Source organism: Calcarisporiella thermophila (assembly GCF_041956535.1).
Source record: "Calcarisporiella thermophila strain CBS 279.70 unplaced genomic scaffold VTP21scaffold_4, whole genome shotgun sequence".
NCBI lineage: Eukaryota > Fungi > Calcarisporiellomycota > Calcarisporiellomycetes > Calcarisporiellales > Calcarisporiellaceae > Calcarisporiella > Calcarisporiella thermophila.
This window is the reverse complement of record NW_027192194.1, coordinates 864370-878713: the sequence shown is the minus strand read 5'-3', so window position 1 is coordinate 878713 and position 14344 is coordinate 864370. Positions and strand designations below refer to the sequence as shown.

At 37.8% G+C, this 14344-nt stretch overlaps 7 protein-coding genes across 7 annotated transcripts; 5 read left to right on the top strand and 2 right to left on the bottom strand.

Moving 5' to 3' along the window:
• Window positions 1–79: 79 nt before the first annotated feature.
• Window positions 80–3579, top strand: VTP21DRAFT_8634 (uncharacterized protein; the record flags this gene model as incomplete). Its single annotated transcript, XM_069399506.1, has 17 exons — window positions 80–615; window positions 677–729; window positions 790–880; window positions 954–1057; window positions 1131–1302; window positions 1369–1506; window positions 1570–1646; window positions 1711–1896; window positions 1968–2037; window positions 2101–2203; window positions 2261–2392; window positions 2474–2587; window positions 2664–2758; window positions 2820–2892; window positions 2960–3142; window positions 3216–3476; window positions 3541–3579. The coding sequence occupies 17 exons, from the start codon at window positions 80–82 to the stop codon at window positions 3577–3579; spliced, it is 2427 nt and encodes an 808-aa protein (XP_069254916.1).
• An 86-nt stretch (window positions 3580–3665) lies between these two features.
• Window positions 3666–5001, bottom strand: VTP21DRAFT_8633 (uncharacterized protein; the record flags this gene model as incomplete). The annotated part of the gene is made up of 7 exons (XM_069399505.1): window positions 3666–3769; window positions 3837–4094; window positions 4166–4220; window positions 4286–4369; window positions 4432–4563; window positions 4622–4917; window positions 4980–5001. 7 exons carry the CDS (start codon window positions 4999–5001, stop codon window positions 3666–3668), a joined length of 951 nt encoding a protein of 316 aa, XP_069254915.1.
• Window positions 5002–5358: 357 nt separating this feature from the next.
• On the top strand, window positions 5359–5907 carry VTP21DRAFT_8632 (uncharacterized protein; the record flags this gene model as incomplete). The annotated part of the gene is made up of 3 exons (XM_069399504.1): window positions 5359–5461; window positions 5557–5785; window positions 5850–5907. 3 exons carry the CDS (start codon window positions 5359–5361, stop codon window positions 5905–5907), a joined length of 390 nt encoding a protein of 129 aa, XP_069254914.1.
• Window positions 5908–6283: 376 nt separating this feature from the next.
• On the top strand, window positions 6284–7584 carry VTP21DRAFT_8631 (uncharacterized protein; the record flags this gene model as incomplete). The annotated part of the gene is made up of 5 exons (XM_069399503.1): window positions 6284–6349; window positions 6426–6532; window positions 6595–6744; window positions 6814–7007; window positions 7091–7584. The coding sequence occupies 5 exons, from the start codon at window positions 6284–6286 to the stop codon at window positions 7582–7584; spliced, it is 1011 nt and encodes a 336-aa protein (XP_069254913.1).
• A 616-nt stretch (window positions 7585–8200) lies between these two features.
• VTP21DRAFT_8630 (uncharacterized protein) lies at window positions 8201–8432 on the top strand (the record flags this gene model as incomplete). The annotated part of the gene is made up of 2 exons (XM_069399502.1): window positions 8201–8353; window positions 8421–8432. 2 exons carry the CDS (start codon window positions 8201–8203, stop codon window positions 8430–8432), a joined length of 165 nt encoding a protein of 54 aa, XP_069254912.1.
• A 386-nt stretch (window positions 8433–8818) lies between these two features.
• Window positions 8819–9907, bottom strand: VTP21DRAFT_8629 (uncharacterized protein; the record flags this gene model as incomplete). The annotated part of the gene is made up of 2 exons (XM_069399500.1): window positions 8819–9719; window positions 9792–9907. 2 exons carry the CDS (start codon window positions 9905–9907, stop codon window positions 8819–8821), a joined length of 1017 nt encoding a protein of 338 aa, XP_069254911.1.
• A 1840-nt stretch (window positions 9908–11747) lies between these two features.
• On the top strand, window positions 11748–12677 carry VTP21DRAFT_8628 (uncharacterized protein; the record flags this gene model as incomplete). The annotated part of the gene is made up of 2 exons (XM_069399499.1): window positions 11748–12531; window positions 12595–12677. The coding sequence occupies 2 exons, from the start codon at window positions 11748–11750 to the stop codon at window positions 12675–12677; spliced, it is 867 nt and encodes a 288-aa protein (XP_069254910.1).
• Window positions 12678–14344: the final 1667 nt, after the last annotated feature.

Genomic DNA, 14344 nt, shown 5'->3' with positions numbered 1-14344 from the left:
ATATTCAGTTGATAGAGTAAAGAAGTAGATCATCATAGATCGCGCTTAAGCGATAATTTATGTTCTCTTCTATCAGTGAATGAACAGCGACAAGAATAATATCGATTTGCGACGAGAAAGTGGGCGAACCATCCAAGGGCACGCTCCTGAACACTCTAGATTTCCCTCCGCACCTCACCGTGCTCTCTCATCAAATTTAATTGCTCCGCATCACAACACGCACTCTACAGCAAAAAAACCGATTGCGCTAAACATTGAAAACACACTATCCATTTCCTCAGCCTCCTCTGGTTTTTCAAACCCACAGATTCTCACTCCATCAAATTATTATTCGCAATCTAGTTCGTTCGCCACAAGCTCTGTATCATCGCGTCGCAGTTTTGATCTATTTGGTACCTCTCCAACAAGTAGATCCTTGTCCAATTCTGCTCCTTCTTCTCCACTCGGTCGATCGAAGATCGTGCACCGCAAATCTACGACCGAAAATACCTTTCTTTCTCCTTCACAGCTTGCTCTCTTAAAAGAAGTTTGTTCTAATAAGTTAATCTCAGCAAGGAATACTGAAATTTGGGAACGCATTCTAGTCGCACATAAATTTCCTAGAGTGAACTCTGAGTAATTATTTTTTCATTTTTGCTCTTTTATATTGGACATTATATATACTTGATGACTTTAGGCAAGACGCATACGATTTAGAAATGGCAACTTTCAGTTTGTCAATTGAATTAGGTAGAGTTAACACTTTTCATTGTTAGATAAACATTTACTATACTATTTCCTGCGCTCTAGCTGCCAACAATATCCAAACAAAAAACTTCAATTCTTTGCTACTTCATTGTTTGAGTCAGCTTCGTCGGTTCCTTAGTGCAGATGCAAACCAGTAAGTGCTTGTTATTTTTAGCGGGTAGAAGGGGACATCATAGTTACTAAACGATTATTTCTTGATAATCCAGAATTGTACCGATTGAAGCTTACAATAGTTTATTCTTGGTGAGAGTATTCACTAAGCATTTTGTCGGAAATTTGAATGTTGAAGAGATACATCGACAATTCGAAGGCAAGTTTTATATTCTTTTATTTCCGCTACTTCTAGTGATCTATATATGGCTGTCTTTTCACCTTTTATATAGGGATTCCCGAATCTATTAATAAGGAAACAATTGAAATCGAGCGAGAGCAGATTACCATAGAACTGGATCAGCAAAAGTTGCGTATTGACCCTGAAATAGAGCGAAGTTCACAACCGAGGGCGGAATTACTAATAGATTATCTGCTACAAGTCGTGCGAAAGATACAACCAAAGTTTGTATTATAAATTCTATCATTTTAATGTGTTTTATTGATCATATCTCACTTTTCTCCTTGTAGCGCAAACTATTCGACCTACGAGTTGTATCTTGAATGTCTTAACACGCTTTTAGTATTGCTATCAACTCAAATACATCAACCTTCGGCTGCCACCACAAATAAAAACTACTTTTTAAATGTTCTCCTCGCTCAATTTAGGTAAACGTTGCTACTAACCCCTATAACAATTTTTATTAAAAGAGCTATTTATTTGTGTATCAGTGATATTGCGGATGAAGTAGTCCATCGTTTACTTGTTAATTTCATTGAGCAAAAACCTCCACCATCTGCGTCATCTGGTATTGTTTGATATTTTTTTTATAGTTGAAAAACTAGATTTTTATATATCTTTTTTATACATAGGTATGGTGTACTCAGCAGTATCTTATCTATTCTCTGCAAAGTCCTCGTCACCTTCAGCCTCAGATCTCCACCCAGTAGCCGACCGAAGTGCATTATTGCTTCTATTATTAGCAGCCCAGAGTAGAATACAACCTGACGGTACTAGCGCCTATCGCGCTGGAATTTCGAGGCTTCAGGATGCACACGGTGTGTATCTTTCTTTATTAGGATTTTCCCAGCTAATATTTACATAAAAGTGCTATTTTCATGCTATTTAGCTGTAAGTGGCAATGAGTATGGGAAGAATTTTACAATATCTTTTCGGGATCTATACCATGTATTATGCCAGTATGTTATATTACAAAATAATTCCACCACTAAGGCTATGCTGATTTTCATTCTTAATAACAGTCGTTTACACTCGGAAGAAAACACTTTGATACTCTACTTAATGATTGCAGAAAACAGTACCTTTCGCGTTTATGTGCTCTCAAGGACTGACCCGGAAACACTGGTATTGACTTTTAAATGAATATTGATGATTTGTTATTAATGTTATTATTTATACCAGATGTTACCTATACTAAAACTACTATACGAGGCTATGGAAAACAAAGCCCACTACTCGCATACCTATATTCTTCTTACAATTCTACTCGTTTTCAGTCAAGACGAAGTATTTAATGAGAGTATTCAGCGAGTTGTATCCTTTTGATCATTTTATTACAAGAGATACTCTTAGTTTTTTTCTGAGCATATCCTTAACTAGTAAATTTGTTCGCAGGTTATTCCCTACCAAACGTGGTTCACAGAACGTGCTCTAAAGACAATATCTCTAGGTGGCTTGGTTGTACTTGTTCTTATACGAACTATACAATTCAACTTGGCATCACATCGAGTAAAATATTAAACATATCTAATTATGTTAAGACAAAACTTGCTCTTATTCATCCATTTCTCTTTTCTCCTTTCAGGATGTATACTACCACACTAATTGCCTTGCTACCCTTGCCAACCTTTCAAGTAGCATACAGGACATGCACCCATATGTAGCGCAGAGAATGATTAGGTTAGCTTTTCAACAATGATATTATAGAGTTGAAAAATATTAATTTCTCTATTTTTTATAGTTTATTTGACATGGTTGCAAAGAGGTATCACAAACTTTTGCACAGAGCGCAACTTGATGGTACAAGTGAAGAGGTTAGACTTCGATTTTTAGTTGACCTGCCAATATATTTGTTAACTTTAACACACGTATTTAACTCAGGACCCGGTGGTGTCTGTATATGCCGATATAGTGTGTTTAGTTCTAGAGATTATTAACTCGATATTGACACGACAACTCAAGCGGAATATACAGTTTGTATACGCGCTAGTACACCGTAAAGATCTCTTCCATCCTTTTCAATTGCACCCTCGCTTTGCCGAATTAATAGCCAACATTGAAAATGTAGTTATATTTTGTCACAGATTTTAAGGCTTTAATGCTGGATTTTCTTATACTCCATTCTAATAATTCTCAGGTTATCAACTATTTTCATGCTCGTGTCTCTGAGGCCAATCTCCGTGCTCCCTCAACAGAAGAGGTTGTTGATCTAATGGAACAAGCTGCGCGCACATGGCCACCCAACAGACTACAGGCCTTTGCAGAGCTTAAGTTTCAATACGAAGAAAAGACTGAAGCTCATGAATTTTTCTGCCCTTATGTATGGTCCTTGATTTACCGAGCAACATTTATCTGGTGGGATGAAAAGAAGGCGCGCATTCTGGAAGATTATCGTGAGGTAATACTATTGTTTTCTTTGAGTATCTTTATTTTGTAATTGAATTCTCCTGAATTATTTTTAGAAACCGAAGGACGACGCTGCAGCTACTCCTTTGATGTAACCGTTTATTTCCTATTGTTATTAGAATAAATATATAATTATTTACAATAGTGCTTGAGTTTCAGGATATCTGCATTTTATTTTAGCTTAGAATTCCATTCTAGCCATGCACTTGTAATAGTCGTCCTCTTTTGGAAGAAGCATGCTTGAAAGTTCTATTGCTGCAAATGTTTGCGTACCAAATTCATATTCTAAAAAGAATAAATATCTGTTAAAAAAATGATCGATACACTGCGGTAGAATAAATATGTTATGGACCTTTAAATTCGTCATACACATCCTCAGGCACCCTTTTCGTTTTGAGTACACTACCATCCTTCAGACTAAGAGAAAAATTGCCCCGTACTTTCATTAGCGTGGCATGCGGAGTAAATTTTTGAGCGATTCGGCAATCAAGTGATATGATTCCATCTCGTTGAAAACGCTCATAAAGAGAACGCGAAAGAGCTGTGAATTGTACAAGGGATTCATCGTGACGGGGCGAACAATACACTACTCTCCCATTACCAAATGTGCCTATAAAAAATACAAAACAATATCAAAAAGAATTGTTACTATATATAAGAAAGGAAATTCATAAAGCCTACCAATCCCATAGAAATATAGAGACGGCCGAATAGACGGATAGTACTCTTGGATGATCTATTTTAAATAGCATTTATGAGGATTACTAATATTTTGCGAGAGCATCAGAATAAATGCCAGACATCTTTGCTATTAAATAAACATTCTCTTGCTCGCTGGATCTCCTCTTCACCCTTTAGATGCATTACAAAAAGTGTAACATGGACCTATAATTGAAAAAAATTGGAAACTATTATTTCAAAAAGAATAAAATAAAATATATAGCTACCTGCTTGGGCTTTATAAGCAATTTTGAGAGCTCAGGACGGCTCTCGTTTACGCGGTTATAAAATTTAGATAAATTTTCTTGTATTCTGGGTGAGTCAAGCCTGACTGACAAGAAGTAATTGGGAACTGACTTCTAACCTCGAAGAATGTATTTAGATATGATTCCTCGCTTTTGCATGAAAATAGAAAACCTTGATTTTGACCGGCACAATACATTCAGGAACGGCTTCACTAATTATTTCTCTCTCACCACTATTGTGCCGCTGCACTTTGGCTCTGATCCTGCTTCGCTTTTTCTTGTGCTCTTCTCTGTTAGAATCTGAGATAAAATCTTGTGATGTGCTTGAAAAAGCTTCAAAACCAAGAATTTCTCGGAGAAGCCCATTCTCATTTTCTACATCGATAACCTCAGTAGCATCGGATTGGATACTACTAGTGGCAAGAGAATTATCAGTGGTTGTGGTAGGAGGAGGGATCCTGTCCGATACTACGCAAAGTTTATTAGCTACTACTGGACATGGAAAATTCATCTGGGAATGCCAAACCGACATTTATTCTCTACAGAAAACATTCTGAAGTTTGTAAAATGCTTTCTTAATGGGCAATAGGACAATAGAGTAGAACGCCAGCCATGGCATCTTAATCGGACCATGGATAACAATTGACATATGTATTCAGAACTCTGTAGGCGGACTTATTTCGATGTTTATTTGAACTCCGAAAGATAGTGCAAAGGAGAGTTTCGACGCGAGTCGTATCTCTTTCCTTCTACATCTCTCTTGTTAATTTATCAAAGAGAAGGTGAGCTATCGCATCCATCTTACACATCCATCCATCCTGTCTCCATTATACTGGATTGACATTCACTACATTAAATATCGAGTATCTTATCTGAACTTTCTATTGACACTTTTTTGGTATTAGCATTATGCAGATCTTTGTCAAGACTCTTACTGGCAAGACGATCACGCTTGAGGTGGAGTCTTCGGACACCATCGAGACAGTCAAGCAGAAGATCCAGGACAAGGAGGGTGAGTGTCTGATTTACTGATTGACAGCGCGACAAACATTAGATATTCTACATAAAATGATCATGTTGAACTTATTGAATTTAATCCTTAAATAGGTATCCCTCCGGATCAGCAGCGCTTGATTTTTGCCGGCAAGCAACTTGAAGACGGTCGCACTCTCTCTGACTATAATATCCAGAAAGAGTCCACACTGCATCTTGTGCTCCGTCTTCGTGGTGGTATCATAGAACCTTCCTTGCGTGCTCTCGCTCAATCGTACAACTGCGAAAGAATGATCTGCCGCAAGTGCTATGCTCGCCTCCCTGCCCGTGCTACAAACTGCCGGTGAGTCGGCCTTTCTTTCTGCTATAATTGAATCAAATACCTTATAATATTCTTATAATTTTAGCAAGAAGAAGTGCGGACACTCCAACCAGCTTCGCCCCAAGAAGAAGCCCAAGAAATAAATGCTTTTAATTGTCATTTTGCATTTAAGGGGGAGAACAAATTTGAATGGATGTTTGCAGTTCTTTGTTCGTAGTATTTGTTCCTGGGCTATTAAATTTTAGTATTTCTTATTGCTTTCCAAGTATTCTGAGAGAAATATGCCTCATCGACTGCACATCTTTTCTTACTTATATCCCCCAGTTGTCTTTTTAAAATAAATACAAAAAGTGAAAGTAACTATTAAAGATATAAATTTAAATCACTCTAAAATTATCTTGAAATATAATGATGAATACATGAAATTGTGACGGCTCCGCTACCCAGCATAAACAACTGAGTTTAATTCCTCTTTATTCTTTGCCGCTCACTGCAATTCTCTATAGGACACTGGTAAATATGGTTCCTGCAAAACGCAAGAAAATAGAGACAAAATCAGCTTCAAAAGCAAACTCATTGCTCAAGGTATCTTTACTGTGATTCTTCTAATTTCTCAGCTCTAAATCCATTACATATTTTAATGTTTCTATTACTTCAATAGGCGTCTAAGGAAAAACCTCAGAAAACACCAAAGAAGGCCACCTTTTTCAAAGGAAACAAAACGCAAAATGATATTAATAAAGGATTCCAACTCAAAAAATCTGCAATGTTTGTTTATTTTATTAATCTCGTTAAATGTTTCATAATGTATTAAATTTCTTTTTAAATAGAATGGATGGAGAGGAAAATCCACTCCGGAAAGCGACAGACCTATGGTTCGACGATATTGATCAAAAAGAGCTGCAAAATGCTTATGGTAAACCGACGAGTGTGGAGGATGACTTAGCCGAGGGAGCCATTAACGAGAAAAGGCGGATGAAGTAATTCTGAATAATTTTTAATGCTTTGCTTCTCTTGGTTATAACCACTTTTCTATTCCCATATTAAAGATTAGGAAAATTTGTTGCCATTGATTGTGAAATGGTGGGAGTTGGACCTGAAGGAGCAGAATCGGCATTAGCTCGCGTCAGTATCGTAAATTATTATGGCGTAACAATTCTGGATCGATATGTAAAACCACAAGAAAGGGTGACTGATTTCCGCACCGAAGTGAGTGGAATCACTCCAAAACATTTAAAAACTGGTAAGCACAATCCTTCTAACTCACTCTGTCTGTCTCTCTACATTTGTTCTAACAATCCAATGACTGACTTCTCTCTAATGAAGCTGAAAATTTCAAGGATGTACAAAAAGAGGTGGCAGAAATCCTTAAAGATCGAATTGTGGTTGGCCATGCAGTTAGCAACGATTTTGATGCCCTATTACTCGATCACCCGCGCCGTCTTATCCGAGATACATCCCACTACAAACCTTACAAACGATTTACACGAGGCAAGACACCGTCGCTGAAGCGCCTTGCGAAAGAGTTACTTGGAATTAACATTCAACAAGGGAGTCACTCTTCTGTTGAAGATGCGCGAATCGCGATGCTGCTTTATCGTAAACATAAGGACGAGTGGGAGAAGTCTCTGGCGCAAAAATTCCATGCTAAAGGGAAGAAAAAGGGAAAAACATCAATAAATGTCAAAAAAGCAACGGCTATAAAAGTAGAGACTGAAGCCAAACCGATCGTAGATAGTATGCAAATCATTGGCATTAATAGCGAAACATTAGCAATGGATGTGTCCTCAATCTCCAAAGGTGTAAAACGAAAGAGATAAGCTTTTTGTCTAATTTTCCTATATATTATACCCCCGATTTACTATTTATATAAAGGATTTTTTTTTTAAGAGAATGATTTTATTTTGTATCGTTAACTTATAGAGATATGCAGCCGAAGAACTCGTTACAAAAGCAAATAAGTGTCAAATTTACATTGATATAAGGTATAGCTAGTATAATAGCCGAGATAGTAAAATGTATATAATACTTGCAAAACACTACAAAATATATTTTTACACAAATAAGCAATATAAAACAGTATTGCTTATTTAACCATTGCGAAAATATATTTTAACCTTGTTACAGAATTTAATCAAATGGATCTACTAATATATCAAGTGGGAGGAATATATAAAAAATATAAAAAAAGAATATTGAGCCTTTTTTGTGTATTTACACAAATAAGCAGTACATACTAGTATTGCTTATTTAACATGAAAATTAAATATCTCCGCTGACTCTGTCAATCTGTCAGCTCTTTTTGCACAATATAACCTACAAGTCAGTAGGGTCATTTAATGAAGAACAAGCGAAGCTTTGCAGTTTATCTAGATCAGGCACGTAGTTTCTATTATGCCAAAAAAAAAAATAAGTCGGAGAGCTTGATTTAAAATAATGGCTACATACATGCTGGAAAATTCACTGGGCAAGGAGCAGAGAGAGTCGCCTTCAGATATTAGCCTCGATAAATTGGCAGATTTGCCACAATTGGAGGATTCAATGAGGCGAATCTCCGAGCAAGAGTCACTGCGTCCCGAATCTCCCGATGTAATGGGAGTCTTCATTTTGTGAGTTAAAGTGCCAACAGCTGAATCTATACGCTGTGGTATTATAGATCCTAGCTTAGAAGACCTTCTAACAGTTCTTGAACTTGGTCTGGGGATTGGGCGAGGTTGAGGTAGCTTCGATAAATCGCTTGTAATGGACAATTTTCTGTTACCACTTCGTAGGAGACCTTTGTCCAGTACAGGCAATTTATCAATGCTATCTCGATCTCGCCTAGTTTCAAGAATTGTTTGAGATACTCCTGAGCTAGAGTCGAAATTACCGCAGCGTATAGTTTCAGAGGTTGGAGCTTTAATAAAAACTTTTGGCTTTATAGCTGTCTAAGAGAAATGAAAAGAGTAAGCACCTGATTTGTAAATAAAATACGTAAAAGTCCAATCGGTGGTTGTTCAAGAATATATATTCACCCAATCCAACCTAATGATCCTGCCCAACTCATAACATAGTTTAACCCCAGAAGACTACTGAACTTACATTAGAATCCAACGCCATTCTTTTACGCGAAACTTGCTGCGCATGTTCACTATTTTGCTTTTTTGGAGTAAGAATTATTCGCTCCACTTTAACGGGCTTCCTCTCTTGAGTTCTCGTTGAAGAAGGTGGAATCAATTTTAACTGATTCCCAGCAGTATTCCCGGTGTAAACTCTGAAGTTAACAGTAGACACTTTACGGGATTTGGAGCTAGAGGGCTCGATATCCTCCACAAGTTCGGTTTCCTTAATGGATCTCTTGCCTTGTATCTGCTGAGTTGACGCTTGGTTTGTTGAAGATATTGCCATAATTTTACGCTTTTCCAAATTGCGATGTTGGGAGACAGCTTTAGGAGTGGAGGTGAAAGGCGGTTGAAAAGCATTGCTCCGATCGTCTTTCCTATGCTTTACCCTGAGCTCCGCCTTATTTCGCTTTGATGTAGTACCCTCCTTGACACCTATCTGTGCAACCGCGTTATCTGCAGTTGAAGGCGACATGATAGGGGACAAAGAGGGACTCATAAGTGCTTGAGGCATCGATGAAAAGGCATTCTCAGGATTAACACCCGTCGCACTGCTGACACTTGGCGGCCCTTTCTCCCTGGCGACGGTGAAATCGCAAGCCTTCCCCGTAGGTACATCCTGCTGACAACCCCGGGATCGTCTTAGTGCCAGGGTATTCCTGGAGGAATTGATGGAGTGGCTTGACTTTTTAGGAGAAAGTGGAAGGGTCGCGTAAACACGTCGCCGGAATGCAATTCCGTTTGTGTCTGCCCCTGTAGTTTGTCTAGGTTGAGGTGGCAGAGATTTACAGCGCCTAAACGGTGCGGGGCACTCAATATTGTCGGGGTGTGTGACGGTATGTTGATAAAACTGGCTGTTTTATGTAGTCAAATACGTAAAAATATGCCCGAAAATGCGTAATCGTGCCGATTGGGAAAAAACTTACCTTTTACACAATTCTGCATGTTCTCCGCAGAGTTTTGCAAGACTAAGAAAGTTTTTTTCACAGCTCTTAAAGAAACTCTCGTGTTTTTGAGCGATATCTTCATAGAGGGAATTCATTTTCGCGGTAAAATGGAATGAAAAAAAAAATAGAGAGAGGGAAGAATGGAGGTCGAGGATGTGAAAACTACTTCGTTGAAATAGGCATTGCGTGGAAAAAATCGAGTTCAGAATAAATTAAATCCATACAAAATAGTTCGCGCTAGTCAATATTGGGAGAAAAATACAGGTTATTATAGTTTAAAATCACTCAGTCATGCGACCGCCACATTGGATAAGATAAGAAGTGAGTTTAAGATCTATGTTAGCGCTGTAATTGTCCCATCTTCCAACTTCTATGAAGTACACCTTAGATCAAGAGCTTATTCCCTTGAAATGCCGTTGAGAGTTCTTTAAGTACTCATCTCTAAAGTTATTTCTTTCAGGGTATCGAAATTTTTACAATTGAATTGTCTACCAAAGAAAATTTGGAATATCTCTGTGGCTTACACTACAAACTGGAAATTTTTTTTTTGAGAACTTGTTTCTTATACTTTATGAGTCATACAGCTGATGCGAACAACCCATGAAGAATCTGATTGAAATGCATCTAAGACCTTTTGGGCCCTTTCAAAGCCAGTAATATGCTTTAGTCGAAATAATATGAAAAACTGTCGCCTCTTCAATCGATATCCTTTCGCAACTAAAATGTACAGAGTTGAGTTTAAGTACAAGCTATAAATGTAGATCAATTAAATGATTTGTTTATCCTTTGCTTCAATAACTTTCGAATATAAATGATCAATTGCCCTATGTTCATTGAAAAGCACGTTTCTTTCCGATGCGCATTATCTAAGATGCGCATTCAAACAAAGCCCTTGTGTATACCTGAGATAAACATATCTCGTCGGAATAAATATTCTGTATCCCGATGTGGAGATTTGGTGAATAAAGGAAACCCGAGTATGCTTCTACCAGCTCATTGCTAATGGGATTTTGTGAGCTTCTTAGAAAAAACTAACATTTTCACTACTGTATTCTTCTTCAAATTGTGACTGCTTTTTGGACCCATTCTTCAATTACACGAGGAGGATCTGATCGAGCAACAGTCGTACATATCCGTTTTTCTTTTCAGAGGACATAAAGGATCCTAGAACCAAGGCAATTGGAGGATGATAATTCTAGTTGGCCATCTCCCAACCACCATGTCCCTCTGCAGCGTCTCCCGACGCTGGAATGTCTGACACAGGATCCCTCGCGTCTGCACAACCATTTGGCGAATTAAGTATTTGAAGAGTTAAGGAGTATAAAATTGCTTATGAGAAGCAAGATGCTGAATGATAGAAATATTTACATATAAATTGGTTTAACATGGCAGCTAAGGAATGCAGTGCTCCGAGTGAATAATTTGCAACAATGGATATATATTAGCCTCATTTCTCTCTTCCGATCATGTATTCTTTTCTCTTTGCCACATTTTTTTTCTTTTTTTTCTTTTTACCTTCTCGTGTTTCATTCCCACTCTTCATTCCGCATTTTGCTTTAAATTGAAGTTGCAATGTCCCCACTATGTGAGACCAATTTGGGTCAAGCATCTGAATGAACCAACAAAATTTATCCATCCCTTTGTGACTGTATATTTCGAGGAAATTCGAAATCCATTGGTCGTTCGGGACAATAATCTTATTCAGCTTAAGTTACTTAAATATGAAGCACTTGTGGTAACCCACACTCAAACAAACTTTTGAAATTACTTCGAGAAAATCTCGCTGGCTTCCTCGTCCATCTTTATTTATTTATTATTTTTTCTGTTGAGCAGAAAAAAGTTCTTCGCACAAAGCAAAGGCCATCTTTTCATTTCACATCCTTTCATATCGTATATATCGTATTGTTTTCATTCTTTATCTTACAGCAATATATCATGAAATACTCGACACTCTCAATCACCCTGCTATTGACGTTTCATGCGGCTGTTGCGGCACCTGTTCTTCTTTCTATTTCTACAGAACCCCCGTCAGTCACCACCCCAACCGGCGCTATCAGTATCCCATTATGTAGCGGAGATATACCCATTGACGCCAACATTATAGCTGCAAACAGTAACATCCCGTTCAAAGGCAATGCTGTATACGATGGAAATTGCATCCGCTTCGAGTCGATAAATGTAAACGGTCCTGGCTCGCTCGTTACGCCCCCATCATCCGCACCATCTTCTGCAGGTCAGCTAGAAGCACAAGCCGTAAACAAGGAGAAGGATCACCTGGTTACGCAGCCTACCGAGAAGACAAACGATCAAAACTCTTCAACAGACTCAGAAAAACCCTCTGCTCCAAAAACTCCATCCTCGCCATCCTCCGCTACAGAATCCTCTTCAAAAAATGAACAAAAACCCGCAGATGAGGTCTCGGTAGAAAAAGAGAAGCCTAATCAATCTCTCCCTGATAAAGCAAAAGAAATCAAGGATCTGTTACCAGATATCTCAGTAAGCCTAAGTCGTAAAGGAGACGGAACATTCTTCACCCCTGGGTTGGGTGCCTGTGGCCACACCAACACTGAAGGTGATATGATTGCGGCAGTAAGTTCTGATGTGTATGGTAAAGGAGGCAACAATGCATCGGTCTGCGGCAAAAAGGTGCAAGTCCAGGGGCCTAAGGGGAAAATTACCGTTACGATCGCAGACGAGTGTCCCCCTTGTAAAGCTGGAGGTATGCTACACAACTGAAAAAAATTTGTCTTTGCATTAATCAATATTCATTTTTACTAAATAGATCTTGACCTCTCCCCCTCTGCTTTCAAGCTTATTGCTGACCCGATTGATGGCCGTGTGCCCATCAGCTGGAATTTCATTTAAAGTAAAAAGGCAAAAAAAAAAGTAACTAGGCCCTTAGGGTCTCCAACTTTCCTTCTCTTTCCATTTTCAATTCCTGAAAATTTTGTATTAGTTTATCCTTTGATTTTTGTATAAATTTACAAAGGCACTTCAAAACTCCCTTTTATTTATTCAGCTTTAGCACCCATCCCTCTTTTAACATCGGTGTATCTTTTTTTCTTTTCTACATATCACCCTCTATATATGATTTCATTTGTCTATCCCTGGTGGATTCTCCCACTCTCCCCCTTTTCCCATTATTTTCCATTGTATATTTTCTTTCAATTGCGTAAGTTCTCGCAGAGCAATAGAACTTTATTCTTTATGATATCAATCAAGTGATTCAAAAATAGTTTTAAGGGTTTGAAGCAGATAAGACAACAAAATCCTAAATAAACTAGTCATTTTCAAAAAACGCACAAAGAAAAACTGAACAGGACAAAAGCCTTATAAATAGTGCATTTAAATTATGATATATGATATGACAATATACTTTAGTATATTTTGGCCTCATTCACACTATAGTTTTTCAAGACCAAAGCACAGTGAGTGGTATTGAAACCTGTTGAAAAATGACCAATAATTGTGCAAGATACAAAAAGTTTCGACCTGGTAAGAACATGTACTTTTGATATAAATACAACTATTTAGGCTGAAGGGAAGGGAACGTAATATTTTTGGGTCGAGAATAATAAAATAAACTTACTTTCATCCAACTCGATTCCTAGCAGGATGAAATGGAAAACGAAGCGAGACTTCTATTTGCTCAATCTGAGAAGAACATCAAAAGTCTAAGGTCAAATATTCAAAGTCTACCTGTCTGAATTATCTGGCTGTCTAGGTGTCCTCATTTCGAAAAAAAAAAAACATCAGTTGAGAAGTTGGAAAGAGTTCTGGCCTCATTAATTTACACCCTATGCTCTTCCGTTGGCTTCCATGTAGATATGCAAGGAATAAGCTTTACCATGAGAGAGTTCTTACTAGGTAACACGAATAAGTAACTAGTCTTAAGCATAAGAACGGCTTGATGACCTGGTCTACAGAGTCTATTGCAAGCACACCCGGATCGAATCCCGTGGAGAAAAGTGAAAATACTAATGGGGAGAGCAGGATAATTTCACAGAAAGAGAAATACTTTTTTTTTTTCTCTTCTCCTGGGAGAATATAGATGAAAACAAAAAAAAAATACTAGTTTGGTATTTGAACTGCAAAAATAACCATAACGAACCATCGTTAGAGAAAAAAAATAGTAAATTCATTTGTATAAATTAGATAAGAAAAACGGAAATAGTGCTAGGAGTATTCATATACTTATTGCTTTTGTATATGCATACTCCTAGCACTATATCCGCAGGAAAGATCAAGTTAGTTGATAGCATTTGAGAAAAATAGTTAGTTTAGCTTTTCATTCAATACGAAATAAAATTTTCAAATAAATAAGGAAAAGATTCTTATGATAGAACTCCATAATAGGCTCTTCCATTTTGGATATTTGCTCCCCCACCTTTCCCTCGGTCTATCTATATTGGTTATGGTGGTAACAACACATCCCGCCACTGTGACAAAGCTTCTAGAATGATAGTGGCTACAGAGTTCCAATTTGAATCCGGCATATCCTGGAGCATTGTTGCTCAAAATCAGAATTTAAC